Below are 17693 nucleotides of genomic sequence, written 5' to 3'. Positions count from 1 at the left end.
AAGTCAACTTCCTGCTGATTTTGATTGATTGATTGATTGATGTACTTTATTTAGTAGGACATGAGAACAACAGTACATGGAAGTACAAATTCACAATACAAGGTCTACTAAACTGGAAGACTCATTAAGCACTGAGCTTGTTTAAATCCCCATGCACACAAATCATGATGACATATAAGAGACAGACAGATATACACACTCATACAATCAGTTTACAGGTACTATGTAAGTCAACGGGGAGCATATTTTCAATTATCAATTTCTAATCACTGGAACAATTATTTTACATTTCTTGTCCACCTTTGGAGTTCCATCATGGCAAGGTAACAACTACACAACCCAAACTCTACCACAGTGGTCTTGCCCTTTAAGGGTTGTTCTTAATCGATGCATGGCCGTGCGCATGCTCCTAAAAGATCTTTGGGCGGACGCCTTGGTTTGATTGATTTATTGAATACTTTGTTTAGCAGTTTGCAAAAAAAGCACAGAAAGTACAGTTAAATACAAATACAATGCTAACTAGACGCGTCGCAATTCAGGGCAATTGCAAAGTGTGGTTGAGCCGACGCCGGTCGCGGGCTGCGGCCGCCGGGACTCGAGGAATACGCTGGGAGGAATACTGTCGGAGGCTGCGCCAATTACATTGTCACGTCTCTCATGAGATCACTTGCGTTTCATTTTGAGAGGATCGATCCACCCCGAAATAATGTTTTTGCATCAAACGGTTACATTTTGCGCATTTGTGGCGCCCCCTATGGATCAAAGTGGAAATGCTTTTGGGGATCCGTTGAGTAAACCACCCTTGACATGTGATTCAAATTTGGGATTGACTGGAGGTTTCGTTTGTGATTTCGCTAACTTTGGAAGCCATTTAAGGACGAACCGATTTTTGTGAGATTTGGACAAAATATGTGGGAGGAGGAGCTAAAAGTGTGTTTTGAAGAAAATTCTAAATGGCGGAAAATCTATACTTTAATGGGAATTGCAAAAACTCCCATTCAAGTATTTTTTTCTCGGAAACCGTAAGGGCTACAGTTACAAGGCTTGGAGGGGAGGTTCATAATTTATTGCAAAATTATAAAAAAAAATAATCACACCAGTTGGCCACATGGTGGCGCTATAACAGCCCACTTTACGTTTTGGCCTATAACTCATGAACCATAGGTCGTAAAATCTAAATTTATTTTTCCCTGGATTCCTTGGGTCATGACCATAGAGTTAAAAATAATAGAGAGGGCACCGGATATCGCCTCCCATCCACTTGCATTGAGTTGCTCACCCAGCGCATGAAGCAAATTCACCCCTTCTTCCGGGTTGTAAAGTGTGATGGGCGTAGCCTATTTGGGGCCACTGTGATACGTTCTGCGTCACAGAAGTGACGCGTTTTACGTCACAGAGGTGCGCGGCCCCGTGTGCAAGCTTGTGCGCAAGCTTGTGACTCAAGCCCATTGGTCGAAACCGTTTTCGCTCGTACATTTGCAGTGGCCCCGTCCGTTTAAGCTGCAGTACCTACGAATGGCCAGCATGTCCATTTCGCTTCAATTCAAGCACTGGGTTCTGGGGGCTTGGTCATGACGCAACTCCTTATATAGACCACGCCCATTTGCGTCAGGATAGATTTTCCGCCATTTTGAATTTTCTGCAAAACACACTTTTAGCTCCTCCTCCCACATATTTTGTCCAAATTTCGGTACACATGATCTCTGGGCCCAGGCGGTAAACATATCCAAACGGCATTTTGATAGTCCTTACCGTTCGTCCGTAAATGGCTTCCAAAGTTAGCGGAAGGGGCCCATTTTACAAAAAAGGCCAGAAATCCCGAACGAAACATCCAGTCAATCCCAAATTTGAATCACATGTCAAGGGTGGTTTACTCAACAAATCCCCAAAAGCATTTCCACTTTGATCCATAGGGGGCGCCACAAATGCTCAAAATGCAACCGTTTGATGCAAAAACCTTATTTTGGGCGATAGTGCAGTTCAAGAAATTTGCAAGTTGCAATGTACAAGTCATCTGGTTTGTGGCATTGGAAGTTTCACATTGGTTGAACCTAGATAATACATTATTGGACTTAGTGGCATCTACCATACTGATATATCTGAATATCTTCCAACCTTACCACAAGCTGTCAATGTTCTGCATGATCCAACTGAAACCAAAAGTACATAATCCTGCAGCTTCATGAACATAAAAAACCATGTGCCCAAAAGCATATCGCACTTATTTGTCAAGGATGTGGTAAGCCAAAATCGTACACATGGTTCTCAACTCACAACAAGTCAGAACATTTATTGAACATTTGTTTTGAAAAATGTCAATAATAATAATAATTATTATTATTATAAGAAAATCTATCCCAAACAAACAACCTCCCCAGCTCCATCCCCACCATAGGAATACTGTAGTACAAAGCACTAAACAATGGATATGCAATCTAATAAAAGCAAGTACACCAAATGAAAAACAAGGAAACACTCCACAATAGACCAAGATCAGTCTAGCTCTCCTTGCCAGTTTAAAATTAACTACTTAATCACAAACCTTTTAAAAATGATTTACAAAAATAACCAATCTATATAGCTCACAATGCGTCACACTGCAATGAGACGTGAGCTTGCATATATTATGCTATTTTCAGGGAAAATATATACATTACATACAGTATATATATATATATATTATGTATTATATGTGTGTGTGTCACATGTTGCAGATTTCCTTCTAACATTGTATAGGATCTTGTCGGGTGTAGAATATGATGTATGTCCATTTAGCCCATGTTTTTTTTAAGGCGGGAGAATAATCTTTTTTCCAGCTGTGCTGGCTCACAGTTTGTGATAACTACATGATATACTGTAGGGTAGGCTACATACGTACTCAGAGACAATAAAAAGTTCACTCAAATGTTTTTGGTAAACTGTAAGAGATCTGTACATTCAGTTATGAAACGTAAAACATAAATAAATAAATAACAGTGACATCAAAAGCAAATAATACTGTGTGTATCTTTGAAGTAAATGCTTTTAAACAAAACATGTCCGAGCAGAGTTATACAAAACTATATGGTTGATCCCTGGCAGAAAATGCTGCCTTCCAGTCAAAAGCCTAAATCACTCCTTTTCTATAGATGGCTTTAGCGTTACCCATAGTGTAGTTTCAGGCACACGGAGCATACCTCTCTGTTTCTTTGGGAATCAGACCCATACATACATAGGACCACAATGGAAACAAGTCCCCAGGACCTTTTTGTGTTATCTTTTTAGCCTTAATGTCTTACTGTACCACGTGCTGTTTACATTTCTGACTAATAAAGTATTCAATCAATCAAAAAGAGGACACCTACCCATCATTCTAATCTAAATAGACCCTTTTTTCAAATGGTGGGGAGATTAGAGTAACTGGCACTGGAGCGTGCCAACTCAACTATACCCAGCCCCTTTGACTCAATTTTTACAATTCAAGATAGTTCATCTCAACTGCTGTCCTCTGAGGACAATAAAGACATTTTTAAAAAGAGTTATCTCAGCCTCCTGCTCAGACCTCAGAGATGCTAAATGTTGTCCTTCTCTGGCCTCCTGAATGTCCTGAAGGCCTTCTGAAGTTATTTGTGGAACGCTTCACCTCGTCAGCAATGAAATAATAACACACAGCATCCAGGCAGCAGGTGATGTTAGACAAGTTCAAAGTTATCTGGATGAAAAAGCTGATACTGGTCTTTGTGAAACAGTCCTCAATTACACCCTGACGAACCTGGGACAAAGTGAATCAGAGCCAGAGGTCAGAGGAACACACTACACACTACAAGGCTATCCTGTATAGATAACAGACATCAATGTCAACATTAGCATGATAGCTGAGCTATGGCAGCAGTCGGAGCTCCTGCGTCTTGTCTTCAATCTTATTTGTTTTGAATATGATCAGTTTCTGTATTTGATTTCCCAGCTGAACACCTCCAGTATTTCTGTCCTGTCCTGTTTAGCAGGATTATGCTTAGTTATGCACTGTTTTGTGAGCTTGTAGATCATCTATTTTTGGTGCTTAACACTGCCCACAAGAAAGTATATGGAGCCCTTTTCTCTCCTCGCCAGCTTAAATCCTCTTCTATAATCACTCATCTTGTCCTTCTCTACTTGCTAATGCACAACTGCTATCCTTACCCTGAATCTCTGGTCCTCACTAGTTTAGTAAAAAGTACCTTTTCATTTATTTATTTATTTAACACACCTCAAATTTGTTTCTGTGGCACCACATAGCCAGACTAATATCAGTGCGTGCTAAGGCCAATTTGATTTTTTTTGCACTGGCAGCTTCATCTGGTTTCCAGGCCACCACAACCGCTTTACGCCTCTGCTTTCTCACTTTCAACTGCCATGAATATGAATAAGCCAGAACATTGTGTCTGTTGTTGTTATTGTTGTTGTTGCTGCCAGTTCATCCTGTTTTCTGATCTGCATTGTGATTATATTTGTTAATTCTATATGGTTCTACTTCAGCATCTCTACTTGCTTTCTTTATTGTTGTTTGTGTGAACTATACTGTACTTCCATGCCTACATAAAACCATACATACAAGTACACTAATGACACTCTGCATACACTTTGAATAAAGCAGAATATATCTCACCAGGAACTGCAGCAGTATGGCCAGGTGGCTGGGGGTGAAAGGTATAAGGAAGGCACACAGGCTACTGTAGATTATCTTCACACAGGCTCTGTTCTTGGGGCTCCGCTGTTCAGACTTCTTCAGCGTCCAGATGATCTGAGCCGAGCAGCCCACCAGGACCAGCGCTGGAACCATGAACCCAAACACCTCCAGACAGATGATGATCCCTGGGCTCCAGCTTTTATTTGAAAAGCCATGGAAGCATTGGAAGTCACTCTGGCCAGCTGAACGAAAGCTATATACTGGGGACACTGCTGCCACCACCAGAAACCAAACCACAATGCAGCTCCCCAGAGCTACTTTACACGAGCGATACTTCTTGGCCATGAAAGGGTATCGGATAACCACCCAGCGATCCACAGAAATACACATAATGGTGTAGATGCTGCCATACATACCAATAAAGTACAGGCTTTCCAGAAAGGAGCAGAGGGGATGAAGGTTGGCAGGCCAGAGGTGGTTAGTGGCGTGCATTTTGAAGGGCAGGGGAAAGAGGAGGACCAGGTCCATCAGAACCAAGTTGGTCATGTAGATGGTTGACTCAGTCCATTTGCGAAGGAGGACACAGAACACCAACAGTGCCATAATATTAACAGTCAAGCCAATCAGGAAGATGGGTATGTAGATCACCAGCTCCACGTATTTCATCACTTGGTCCACCTCTTCAAAGGAACAGTTGGCTGTCATGATGCTTTACTGAAGAGAAGAAAGTGGAAAGTTTTTAAAGGATTCTCGTTTTAATTGAAGAACTAACATGTCACCAATGATGCAGTGAATGAGATTACACTTCAACAGGTCAAATGATTAACCACTTAAATCCCAGCATCTGTATTGTGAGCTTGAAGCTTGAATATTTAATGTAAATGGTAAATGGTGCATTTACATAGCGCTTTTAACCAAAGCTCTTTACATAGATTGTGCATTACATTCACCCATTCACACACACATTCATACACCGATGGTGGAGGAAACCATGCAAGGCACCAACCTGCTCATCGGGAGCAATTAGGGGTTCAATGTCTTGCTCAAGGACACTTCAACACTGACTCTGGGGGAGCCCCCCAGCCCTTGCGGTTTCCAGTTCACTCTACCCGCCCGGCCACTCTACCCCTGAGCCACTGCCGCCCCCTAGAGCAAAAACAGAAAATACACTAGTATAGAGCCCTGAGGGACTCCGGACAAAAACATAGGGTTTAAGTTACTTAAAAAAAGAAAAAGAAAGAAAGAAGAAGTGAAAAATGAGTCACAAAAACACACTTAATGTGTCTCTTCAAACCCAGCTGTCAATGCGCAAAACCATCCCTTAAATTCTCAGTCGTGTAGCATCAGTAGCTGCTTCTCATGTGAAAGGCCTTGTTATCTGTCACAAGTCTAAAAACACAGATTGTAAAAAAAAAAGTTACTGTTGAATGGTCAACCTCTGATATACAATGTTTCATTTGTGCTGAAACACTTCCACACAGTGCTGATGAAAATAATTACATTACAAATGCCCATACATATAGTTTTAGTATCAAGCAGGATGTGTAATGTTAGTAAGAGTAATGTCCTTACCTCACCAACGGCTGTCTGTCTGGCTATCTGACTGAGTGAGCTATGCCAGACATACTTCTCCTTTCTCTACCTACAGCATTTCCACCACCACTTCCTGGCATGTGATGTACTCTAGTCTATGAAGTGATGTGAGCGCCAGACGTCTGTCTAACCACAGACCTAATATGAGCCAGGACCTGTAGAGATCAGACATTTTTATGCACGTACACTTTCTCGAGGCATCCATTATAACCTTATTGTACTTTGTCACCTGTGAGGTGAACAGCAATCAAACATTGTTAGATACAACATACAGTGGGCATTTGCTACGATCTTAACATTTGCAGTATGTAGCACAAGTGCATTTTGAGATTGAGAACTGATGCTTCAGAACCTTTCAACTAGTGCCTTTGCATACTGTACAATATCCATTATGAAGTGCATGTCATTATAGAGAATGTGATTTCTTTCATGGGGATTATTGACTTTGTGTAGCTTATTATTGCAAACCCTGAAAACCCACCTCTTCAGGAAACACTACCCTTCCTCTTCGCCTTGCCTGCTTGTTGTTAACTAGTTGTACGAACTCTTGTTTTATTATTGTATTTTTTTATTGGATCTTGTTTAGTCGATACACTTATTTGTCTTTGCTCTAGCTTGCTCATTTGATTTTGCTATTTGTCTCATCTGTTTAAGAAAATAGGTAGCTGATATATTGCACTTTTACCTTAGCGCCGCTAGGTATACTCTTAGTTGCTTGTTTTAGCAGAAAATGCACTTCGGCCTTCTGGTGATTAGTAGTTTCATTCCCTACCTATGTTGAATGCACTTATTGTAAGTCACTTTGGATAAAAGTGTCTGCTAAATGACTGTAATGTAATGTAATGTAATGTAATGGTGCAGAATTGGATGACAAACCCACATGAAAGGGATTTACTGTGATTGTGCTTGAGGCTTTCCGGCTTTGAGGTGACTGGCTGACTTGAATTACTGATGCAGCAAGTCTGTCAGTCTTCTGTAGGCCTACAGTAAAATGCAATAACCAGTTAACACAGCAATGTTTTGTAATAAAGGCTATTGCCTTGATTTATATGTATATGTAATACATTATAACATGAATACTGTACTAAGCTTATTTGTAAGCACTAACAACTGCCACCTTGTGTTTAGACACATTATTACATCAGGTTTAGTCAGAGCATCTTCTGTCCTCTTGACCAGTTCTCTGAGGGTCTCTGACAAAGTTAAGCCTTGGGGGTGCGCTGGTACAGTAGGTGGGTCGACATGGATAGTGTGTCAAGTACTGTATGTAATTGCAATGTCCCTGGTTTGATTGTAGCTGGAGACATGTGTAATTTCCCCTCTCTACCCTCAGTTTCCTGTCTCTCTGTCGTACCTACGACTAAAGTAAAAACTTCTCCAAAAGGCTAAGGATTGCGCCAGTTAAAAATGGCAATGCACTGTCTTTATATTGTAAGATCGAACTAAATGTTTTCTTGATGCCACTCCAACTACTTTGTCCTCCAAAAGTGTTATTCTGTCCTCTATAACCACTGAGTCGACATACAAACAAAAAACAAACAAACACATGGGAGCCAAAGACATTTGGTAGTGATTTATTGAATTATACCCTATAAATGTCACACGATTTAATTAGGCAGTGATTTCACAATGGGGAAATAAAGGCTGGTCATTGGTGAGGTCACGGACAAATACAGAAAAACTGCAGTATTTAAAAAAGAAATATAAAACCATTACCCCCCAAAGAAAACAAAAAGAAACCCTGAAAAACTAAACAAAAAACAAAACAGTCACCCGAGCACACACACATTCCTCCACATGTTTTTATTCTAGCCTAACTTCATATTTGCTTTGCAGGCATAAACAAACAAGCCTTCCTATTTACATCCATTGAAGGAGCCTGCAATTTCTTCTTTAAACGTCTTTCTTACCTTGTTTCTTCAAATGTTTGTCTGAAAGGAGGGGGGCACACACGTATTTTCAGTACTTACAATGGCAACACCCAGGAAATATTTGGTGAAGTATTTTGGAATACGGTAAAGTGTTGTTGAAAGACAAATAGGAAACTGTGGAAATTAAGAATATATTATGTCTAAATACAGTATACTAATCGAACTGTCGGGAGAAATACACTAACATGATTGAAATGGGCTCTAATTTCATTATTCATTACACATGATCACATATATCAAAGCAAACAAATAAAACAGCCTCTAAACACATTTACAAAAAGATCACAAAGCTGGGCGAACATTTTGGAATCAACAAAATAAAATAAACCATGTCACTGATATTCTATGATTTACACTGGAGGAACCAGCCAGTTTCTAACATTGTACCCTTAGAGAAGTATGCCATAATTTATATTATGGTTACAGGGGAAGTCTAGAGAGCAACCAACCGTTACTTTGAACTTTAAATGGGACAAAGGGACCTGCCACCTTTTTCAGCATTCAGTAGAACAAGAGATGGGCTCACACTCACTTTAGCACATACATAAATCATAGATAGATACAAAAACAAGAATGACACAAACGACAAACACTAAAGAAAAAGGGATCGAGAAAGCACTTGAGAGGGAGGCAGAGAGCAAAAAAGAAGATGTAAAAGTTATACATATTGTAGAGGAAGTGATGTGGTAGAGTGCAGAGGTGAGAGTGTGAGAAGATATAGAAAGACAAACACACACCCACACCCACACACACAGACACGCACACAGACACGCACACACACACGCACACAAACACGCACAGAAACACGCACACACACACACAGGAGGTTTTCACTCTAGGAAGCTGTAAACTTTCTGAGTGTGATGACAATGAGAGCCAGGAGGACAGATGCTCCCAGGAAGACTGCTATGACGATGGCTGTGATGGCCCCTGGCCCAAGGACCCCTACACACACACGCACACGCGCACGCACGCACGCACGCACGCACGCACGCACGCACGCACACACACACACACACACACACACACACACACACACACACACACACACACACACACACACACACACACACACACACACACACACACACACACACACACACACACACACACACACACGCTTTAATGAACTGAATGGTTACATTGCCAGTGCACATAATAATCAAACACACATGTCCAATTGATGTGCAATATCTCCTGTGTATACACGTGTACACCTACTAAAAACGTGAATAGCTAACAAAATGTAAGGTAATAAGTAATAACTAATTATTGGTAAGTAGAACACTCAATTTGTAAAACATAATTGACCATATTCATATGGCGGCCATTCTTTTCTTGCAACGTCATTGGGGGACACCTCACCCCCATGATGTAAAAGCAAAAAGGCCACTGTGTGTTTCTGGCTTAATATTTTACCTTCCTCCTCATCCATGGGATGGGTGTGTGTGCTATCTTCATAGTCATAGGTGAAGGATCTCTCCGTCATGTCCTGGAATGGGTCTTTGGTGGTGACGTCATCAGCTCCTCCCCCGGATAATGTGTCCTGGTTGTCACCCTGCAGAGTTGGAGCAGGGTCTGCAACGGTTTCTGGGAGTCCAACACAAAACAGCCAGATCACCACATGCCCGACTCCCTCTCAAAGAGGAATTCTAGAAGCGTTTATGAAATGGTTTGATGGAAAAACACACTTACACTAATTACATTCAAGTAGGAACACCTGGGAAGAGGGGTACAGAGCATTGATTACTGGCTACACTGTATCAACTTGCAATGTGTTTATACAAGGCAGTCATTTCACTGATGAGGTACATTGCCTCGCTAATGTCCCTGTTTGCGTACTCTCTGGACTGGAGGCCTTTAGGGATGCAAGGCTACATACATGGTCCAGGCTTTGATGACTCCAAACAGCCTCTCTCTGTCTCACCAGGCCAACGGCTTCAGGCTGGGGTATAAGGATGCCTTTGTGGAGGATGTACATTCTGTCCACTTGAGCTACAGGTAGTCTCTCTGCATATGTGCTCAGTGCTCAGCTCTCTACCTCCCCCTTTCTCTTTTCCAAACTCCTTCACCTTCACCTCTTCTCTTGTGTCGCCCTGCCAGTCTGTCCTCCTCTGCAACTCTCCTACATGCTTCATCTGACTTTCACCAGCGTTCCCCCCCATATGAGCATGAAGCTGCTGTGAGACTTTTCACACCTCCGTGGGTAACCATAGTAACATGACCTACTTCCCTCTCCAGGCCTTCTTCCTGGGTTTCCCACCACAACAACATGGTTGGTTAAAGGGCCATGATATGATTTAATTTTGACTTCTCGCCATGAGCAGAGATTGCCCTGGTCTTCAACTCATTTTGTGTACGTAAGTATATGTAGTGTATACTTTTGTAAATCTCAGCGTACATTTTTACACTGCATTCATGTTGAAATGGTATGGGAAAACACTCCACGTAACGTTTCTAGGTATAGGTAATCAGTACGCCATTTATTTGATCTAAATGTACTGTATTTATCTATCTATATCTATCTATAAATTCACAAAATCTGTCTGTGTGTGTCTGTCCTAAAACTGCAGTGCTGGAATTCGGACGGACCAACGGTTGTCGAGAACCAAAAAACACGTTCTATCTGTGCCTGTATGTCCGCGGGTCTGGAGGACTCACCGTATCTCTGTCTGTCGGGGGTGTAAGCACCGGCTTCCCTGACTGGCCAGACCAACCAATCGACATCACAGATTGGCCAAGCTTTGCGTCACATCTGTGCCTCTGCACCAATATAAGTGGTAGCGTATACAGTAGTCTGTCTCCTGTTTATGCTTATGTACGGCGTCAGCCGTTTTTGGCAATATCTACCTGTATCTCCATATCTGGTCGATTGGTCATATAATAGTAGTGGGTAGCGCACTGGCTAGTCTGACAATGGGTAGTCTGACAACAAGTACTGCATAAACACGTGGGGCATGCATTCGCAACTTCCATTGCTCCCGACTTGCATCGTACCCGAGTAAGCCGGTGCCTGTTTATAAATAACGTTATAATAATAATATAATAACGTTATTAGCACTGTGGGGTACCGCACTGGGTACTCTAACAACGGGTACAGTGAGTACTCTGACATGCATTCCCAACTTGCCGTTGCCTGAAGGGCGCTGTGCTGAATTCTAAAATGGCTGGAAAGTAGTTCCTTGCTATTGCTGCATTTCAATTTGAATTTGAGCTTGAAGAGGGCTATTACGAATATGAGCTTTAGCTCACCTTGACAAACATTTTCAGGTACATTCTGCAATGTTTATTCAATGGACAAAATGTAAACAAACACAATTTCGAAAATAAAATCCATAATAAAAACAGCAATTTGGGGGGAAAAGGTTGAGGTTTATGTAAACCATGTGGCTGATGTTAACAAGGGACAATGACATGCAGTAACACTGGTATGGTCCTTTAAACTTAAAACCCATGCCTAGAAATGGTCTAGGCTTTATTTAAACTATATATTTTCACGTCAGTGATCAGAGATCATGGCCTGTGCCATTTCTGTGAAGTAAATCCACAGTTGCACAAACTGACTTTTGAAATCCAAAGGATCAGGGGAAAATGTGAACCCCAGTCTTCTCAGATAAACAAACTATGCACGCATGCACTCGCACTTGTGTGTACACACACACACACACACACACACACACACACACACACACACACACACACACACACACACACACACACACACACACACACACACACACACACACACACACACACACACACACACACACACACACACACACACACACACACACACACAGCCCACCCATTCACATGCAAACTGATTCACTCATCCTACCCTCACGCCTCACATACCAACAAAACCATATGCCAAACATATTTACTCCCAGTCCATTTAATGTGCAGCCTACATATTTACTTTGTAGCTCATGACGCCTACTCTAAACTCCTTCACCCTGCGGGCCTCAGACTATTTCACAACTTTCCTGCATTTAATTTAATCGTTGTGGCCAACGACACTATTTCAGAAGTGGCACGATGCATTAAAAACAAAACAGAAACAAAAAACAACTAAAGTTGATGAATGAGAAAATGTACCATGATGTCAACTCAACAAATCCAACTTTCTTTCATGTCAATATCATCATTACCTGTGGCCTTCTCTGGAACCACATGACATCTGCAACGTCCTATCAGAAACTATAGCCCTGCTCCTTCTGATTATCAGTCAAAATTAGCGATAATGTTGGTATTTTCAATACTACTGTGTTGATTCTGTGTACAGCACAGCTTCCTGAGCTGGGGCTGCAGTTGAAGGTACGGAGACCTGGGCCTCTGGCCAGCACAGCCATCAATAAGGCCTTCAGCCCAGGGCACAAAAGGCCGCTTGTGTGGTCATGGAGGGCGGCAGGCTGCAACCAGTAACGGCCGGCCAGGCCCAAAGCAGGCACCAGCTGGGTACTGGACGTCAAACAAGCTTGTTTATTAAACAGTCTCTGTGTGGATAGGTTGTACCTTCTGGACAGTTCTGATTTAATGAAGACAAAAAAAAGACCCTGATGTTCTTTCCACAGCTGTTTGTTTCCACTTCGAGGAGACACTCGTCATTTCCAGTAGCCTAATGCAATCGACTTAACCAAAACGTTTGAAAAATCCCTCTGACATACGTAAGTGCTTGTGTTAAGCCTCTCAGGACTGCATCACTCAGTGGAGACAACTGATTTTCAAGTGAAAAAACCCAAACGTCCCGTTTGTCAATTGAAAATAAGTTATCTCCGCGGTTGTGCAACAAAAGGGGGGATGCTCTGATCAGCAAGTCCCTGGTTCGATACCCGGAAGGAACTCCCATTTGCTGTATTTCATTTTTTGTATTATTAGCAGAGGTGGACAGTAACGGAGTAAATTTACTTGAGTACTGTACTTAAGTACATATTCTGAGGATCTGTACTTTACTTTAGTATTAGTTTTCTTTGATACTTATTACTCTTACTCGAGTACATTTTCAAGACAAATATTTTACTTTTACTCAAGTACATTTCAAGGAAGGCTGAAAAGTACAAGTTACTTTTAGGTTCGCTGGTTGTTGTTTTTTTCCTCCTAAAATGCAATTGGTCTCTATGGTCCCTGACCATGTTGCAATATGTTTTTTTCTTCTTGTTCCATGGAACAGTGCATATTATCGACCTGTTGAGCTATCAAGAAGGGGAAGTGTACCGGACTGCCTGATGGAGTCATCATCATCACACATGCAATTGCATGTGTCTGTGTAGTCCATGGACCACTGGTTGAGAAACAGTGGGATGTATCATGGAATGCATGCATACAGTAGCAAGTGTTAGCAAAGCACTAATCTTAGCTTTAATCTCACCCAACACAACAGTGGTCCCCAGGTTGATTCTTAAGGGTGGTGGTCCCTGGTTCACAATCAGTTGAAAACCCCTGCTTTAGAGAGTTTAAAACTATAAATCTCACTGGAGTTTAGGCTATAGCAGTGACATATGGTACTTTTTTGCCTTGAATATTCTTGAAAGGCAAAGAGTGACATGCTTTGTTTTTTGCCTTGAAAACAATGCATGCGCCTTGAATGGGGAAACGTTTTTATTTTATTAGGACTAGAATCACAAAATGTCCCTGGGCTGGGACCCATTCAAATGACCACTCCTGGGTCCTGACACCTAGCCTGATAAACCCACTAACTACATTGAAAACCTAACATCACTGCTACTGCTTAGATGAGGAGTTATTGTGTTGCATTTGCATTGCTGAGGTTTTAGACATATTATAGTTTGTTCAAGACAGTATATTTAAATTGAATATTTTGTGATTATTTGGTTATTTTGTGCTGCACCACTAGGCTATAAAGATATTAATTTAGATTACTCGTTTTGAACCAATGCTGCACTAATTTGACTTGTGATTTTAAAGAATTACAGCAATTCATTGATGTGAAAAATAAGAAATGTACTTTTAATTTTACTTGTACTTTAATTAATTTAATTTAATGTAATTTTAAAAGCATTTACTCTTGAATACTTAAGTACATTTAAAAGCAAGGACTTTTTTTTACTCTTACTTGAGTAATATTTTGACTGAGCTACTGTACTTGTAGTGGAGTAAATTTAACCAGGAGTACTATGTACTCTTACTCAAGTACTCAAGTACTGGGGTCGAGTACTCTGTCCACCTCTGATTATTAGGCATTACTAATTTAACACCCATCCACTGGGTGGTACATTACAGAGACATGATTCAACCTGTCAGTCAACTGTCCATTTCCTTCCACTGTACATGGTTCCAGACATATAAATACATCACAGACAGCAGAGAAGGCAGATTTCAGACACTACACAACACAGACAGCCACTTGTCCATAGCTTGTACCTCTCCAGTCAAGACTTCACACCAGCCAGAGAGATGACAGAGCGTGCAAAACAGCTGTGTGTGAACGACACCCTGCCCCAGGCTTCGAGGGGGCAGTGACCCACGCCAAACATGGCATCGGCAGTGCCTGTGTCCTTGCCTCACCCTCTTGTACTTCCATAGGTGGAGGACTCCTTTTTCTCCCAGACCCACTACTGAAACTTTCAAATGGCCAATGTGTTATTTTCTTGGATGCCAAAGTCTGAAAAGTGGCTCGCTTTTTATAGGGGTCTATTTCACAGTTGTAACGCCAAAAAAAGCCTAATTTCATATTCCTACGTCATCGTACGACTGTGCTATTTGCCAAAAAGAACAGATTGTCAAGTTAAGAATACACTGTGTCAGTTATGTACAGCGAGTGACACGACACAAGGAAATGGGGATTAAATTCATTCAACTGCAATCATTGCTCGGGGCTGTTATTGCACTGCTTTTTTGAGGAACAGATTGAGAGAGGTGATAAGCAGGAGATCTCTCAAGCTGACTCAGCTTGTGGTTTCCATTGCAACCTACTTCAGGTTATGGTTTAGGTTGGGGCAAGTATAAGCTACTGCAAAGCTGCACATAAACAACACAGCAGTTATGTCAAAGAAAACAGATCAAAAAGCAACAAAACGGGCAAAAGATTACATTTTCAGACAATTAGATTGTCATGAAGTTACTGTAAGTACCAAATATATTTTGTCAAACAAGATATTTTAAAAAGGGTTTCTCTAGTCTACATGATTCAGCAGTATAAAGAACTTTACACACCAGGGGCATGACAATATGGAAAAGCACCGGCAAATATTTTGCATTAACCTATTCATGTAGTTGATGTCTCATTCATACAGGTTGATGCCTTTATTTTATACAAAAGCTCAGAAACAGTGACCTTGATCTGAATTAAAATGGCGCTTTATCACTATGTAATATTTGTACTCTGTGTGAATGTACTCATGACACAAACAACAGTTTCAGGTGATTTATCACATGAAAATGAACAAACAAACAAACACCCCTGGTGTGTGTAAGAACCTTAACTGTGAGATAGAATTATAATATCAACGCATTGTTCAACAATCGACTTCGAAGAAATGAGACACCAAGATGTTTTGGACGAGAGCTGCCAAAACGTAGTTGTGTGACATCATAACAGCACTATCTGGCCTGACATGACATTTAGGACAAAAGTTGGTTATCACAATGGACTAGTGTCCCTTGTTGAGCCCATTGTTCCCAGCCTAATTTATACTATGACGTAAGGCGGTGTCCAGCGCCGAAAACAGCTGATCTACAAGCTCACAACGCAAGGTATAAAATCAGGCTGAAGCTTAAGCTGCCATATTACTGCCTTCCTACTATCTTGTTCACCCGTGCTCTGACCTGTGGGCCTGTGAGTTGTACTTAGGGGTCCCTCACAATCGGATTGTGAATTGAATCTACAGCTCTGTGGAATCCTTTCTCAAGACTCAACTTAGTCTTATCAAGGTGTCGCCGAAAGAGCGGGAGGGAGAGAGAAAGATGCAAAAGACAGGAAAATAACTAATGCACAAAAGCGAATGAATGAGTAAATGCATTGCTGTGTCTTCTGCGTCATCAGTTTTGATTTCACATTCACAAAGCTGCTGACTGCCTGAAAATGTGTGTAAACTGAAACAGCCAACATTTTGAAAAGTAGTCTAGCTCTTCATCCATGTGCACTTCTGCCTCAAACTCACTTGATGCACATGCCTCCGACACGGTAAACGTCCTAAATGTAAATGTATCATACAGAAACACTTCAGCTAAACTCAACCTTTGCTCAAATCAGAGCCCGGTGAATATTCAGTTTCAGATGAGCTAATAAACATCAAGAATTATGAAAGCGACTGAGTCATCTTGTTAGTCAAAGAGCAGCTTTCAGGGCTCTCAGAACTTCCACTGGCTTCAACAACTGCATCATTTAGACCAGGGGTCTGAAATAGAGGGGGGAAATGACACGTACATACACCACAGGCTTTCATGCATAGCGGACTTAAATAGGAACGTTTCCATCATGAACAGCAACCTAATTTCTTTAGAGGCCACAATGTAAGTCCATTTATGTTGTGACTATGAGCTTTGTTTTTAACCCTAAATCTCTGAGGTTTTCATCATGACCCATTAAAGCTATAGGGGTTACATTTGTAAATACTTTATTTTTTCCTTTGATTTTAATCTGATTAAATTGAAGCTTAATTACAATTAGGCATACAGCATAGGCATGAATACCTGTTTTCCCCCACTTTTAGCACACATGAAGGAAAATATATAATGTAACTGCAACAATGTCTATAGTAATTCATTATAACTCGTCTCATGCCTCATTTTACCAGTGAGTGACATCACTCTTAGTACTTTGAGGCCAACTTCAAGTCAAGACCCTTATTCTTGATCATGTTTGTTTGCATCATCCCTAATAATTACCTTACACTATACAATCCTCTTATTCCAACCCCTTTCCCTTATCAAGTGTAATCAGTCAACGTCTATAAATCTGACAGTGTCCATGGGGAACACTTGAACAAGTTCAGTCTGTCCTTAAATGTTAATCTACTGTACAAACCATCCTCCTCATCACGCCATTGATATCATGGAGCAGACCTGTGTGTCGCCTACCTGTGTCTGTGTGTACCATGAGGCCTAGGAGGACCAGAAGAATCAATCTGCAGATGCTGCTGCTGTGAACCATGGTGCCAGGGAGGGATGAATATGAACGAGTACAGCGTCCGTGGAACTCCTCAGACATGGACAAAGTGAGAGCTGGCCTGGGGGAGAGGGTTTAAAGAAGAGTTCAGCAGAGAAGGGAGGGTGTGAGAAAGGTAGGCAGTTGTTGGGAGAGGAGGGGCTAGGTGTGTACACAGAAGTGTCTGGACAGGGTAGACTTTGTAAGAACATCCTTACAGGGACCCCACCCACCCCTTTACTCCACTAACCACATACTCGGGGTGAGGGGTTAAATGTTCTACAGCTACTTACCTTGGAAGGGTTGAACGGAATAAGTCTCTCATCAGGTCGCATCGCTTGCGAGTAAGGGTCATATTTACATGCTTGTATTAAAATCTTTAGCGGTACCTTAAAATCTGGGTAAATAAAAAAACTTT

General features: G+C 41.4%; 2 protein-coding genes across 4 annotated transcripts; both read right to left on the bottom strand.

Annotated features, from left to right (window-relative positions):
• Window positions 1–530: 530 nt before the first annotated feature.
• On the bottom strand, window positions 531–6292 carry LOC311045557 (G-protein coupled receptor 55). Of its 3 annotated transcripts, XR_014600780.1 has the most exons (4): window positions 6218–6292; window positions 4625–5359; window positions 3345–3751; window positions 531–3301 (listed from the first exon to the last, which is right to left on the bottom strand). XR_014600780.1 is itself a non-coding variant. In XM_084057471.1 (3 exons), the coding sequence occupies exons 2-3, from the start codon at window positions 5348–5350 to the stop codon at window positions 3536–3538; spliced, it is 942 nt and encodes a 313-aa protein (XP_083913597.1). In that variant the 5' UTR covers window positions 5351–5359; window positions 6218–6292; the 3' UTR covers window positions 531–3535. The 3 variants fall into 3 exon arrangements, 2 of the variants coding, with proteins under 2 accessions (XP_083913597.1, XP_083913598.1); XM_084057471.1 differs by having other exon boundaries at window positions 531–3751; XM_084057472.1 differs by lacking the exon at window positions 6218–6292 and adding an exon at window positions 5652–5757 and having other exon boundaries at window positions 531–3751.
• Window positions 6293–7796: 1504 nt separating this feature from the next.
• Window positions 7797–17637, bottom strand: snorc (secondary ossification center associated regulator of chondrocyte maturation). The gene is made up of 4 exons (XM_084057475.1): window positions 17569–17637; window positions 17209–17357; window positions 9589–9759; window positions 7797–9114 (listed from the first exon to the last, which is right to left on the bottom strand). The coding sequence occupies exons 1-4, from the start codon at window positions 17628–17630 to the stop codon at window positions 9005–9007; spliced, it is 492 nt and encodes a 163-aa protein (XP_083913601.1). The 5' UTR covers window positions 17631–17637; the 3' UTR covers window positions 7797–9004.
• Between the last annotated feature and the right edge of the window lie 56 nt (window positions 17638–17693).

The sequence above is a fragment of the Gymnoscopelus microlampas genome, assembly GCF_963454915.1.
Source record: "Gymnoscopelus microlampas genome assembly, chromosome: 5".
NCBI lineage: Eukaryota > Metazoa > Chordata > Actinopteri > Myctophiformes > Myctophidae > Gymnoscopelus > Gymnoscopelus microlampas.
This window is presented reverse-complemented; position numbering and strand designations above follow the sequence as displayed.

Coding starts and splice junctions, on each gene's coding strand:
- LOC311045557 (XM_084057471.1), bottom strand. CDS start 5,350: ATGACAGCCAACTGTTCCTTTGAAGAGGTGGACCAAGTGATGAAATAC. Junction 3,752..4,624: donor CCATACTGCTGCAGTTCCTG/GTGAGATATATT, acceptor ACTTTGTCCCAG/GTTCGTCAGGGTGTAATTGA.
- snorc (XM_084057475.1), bottom strand. CDS start 17,630: ATGACCCTTACTCGCAAGCGATGCGACCTGATGAGAGACTTATTCCGT. Junction 9,760..17,208: donor CATGGTACACACAGACACAG/GTAGGCGACACA, acceptor TTGGACTCCCAG/AAACCGTTGCAGACCCTGCT. Junction 9,115..9,588: donor TCCCATGGATGAGGAGGAAG/GTAAAATATTAA, acceptor GTGTGTGTGTAG/GGGTCCTTGGGCCAGGGGCC.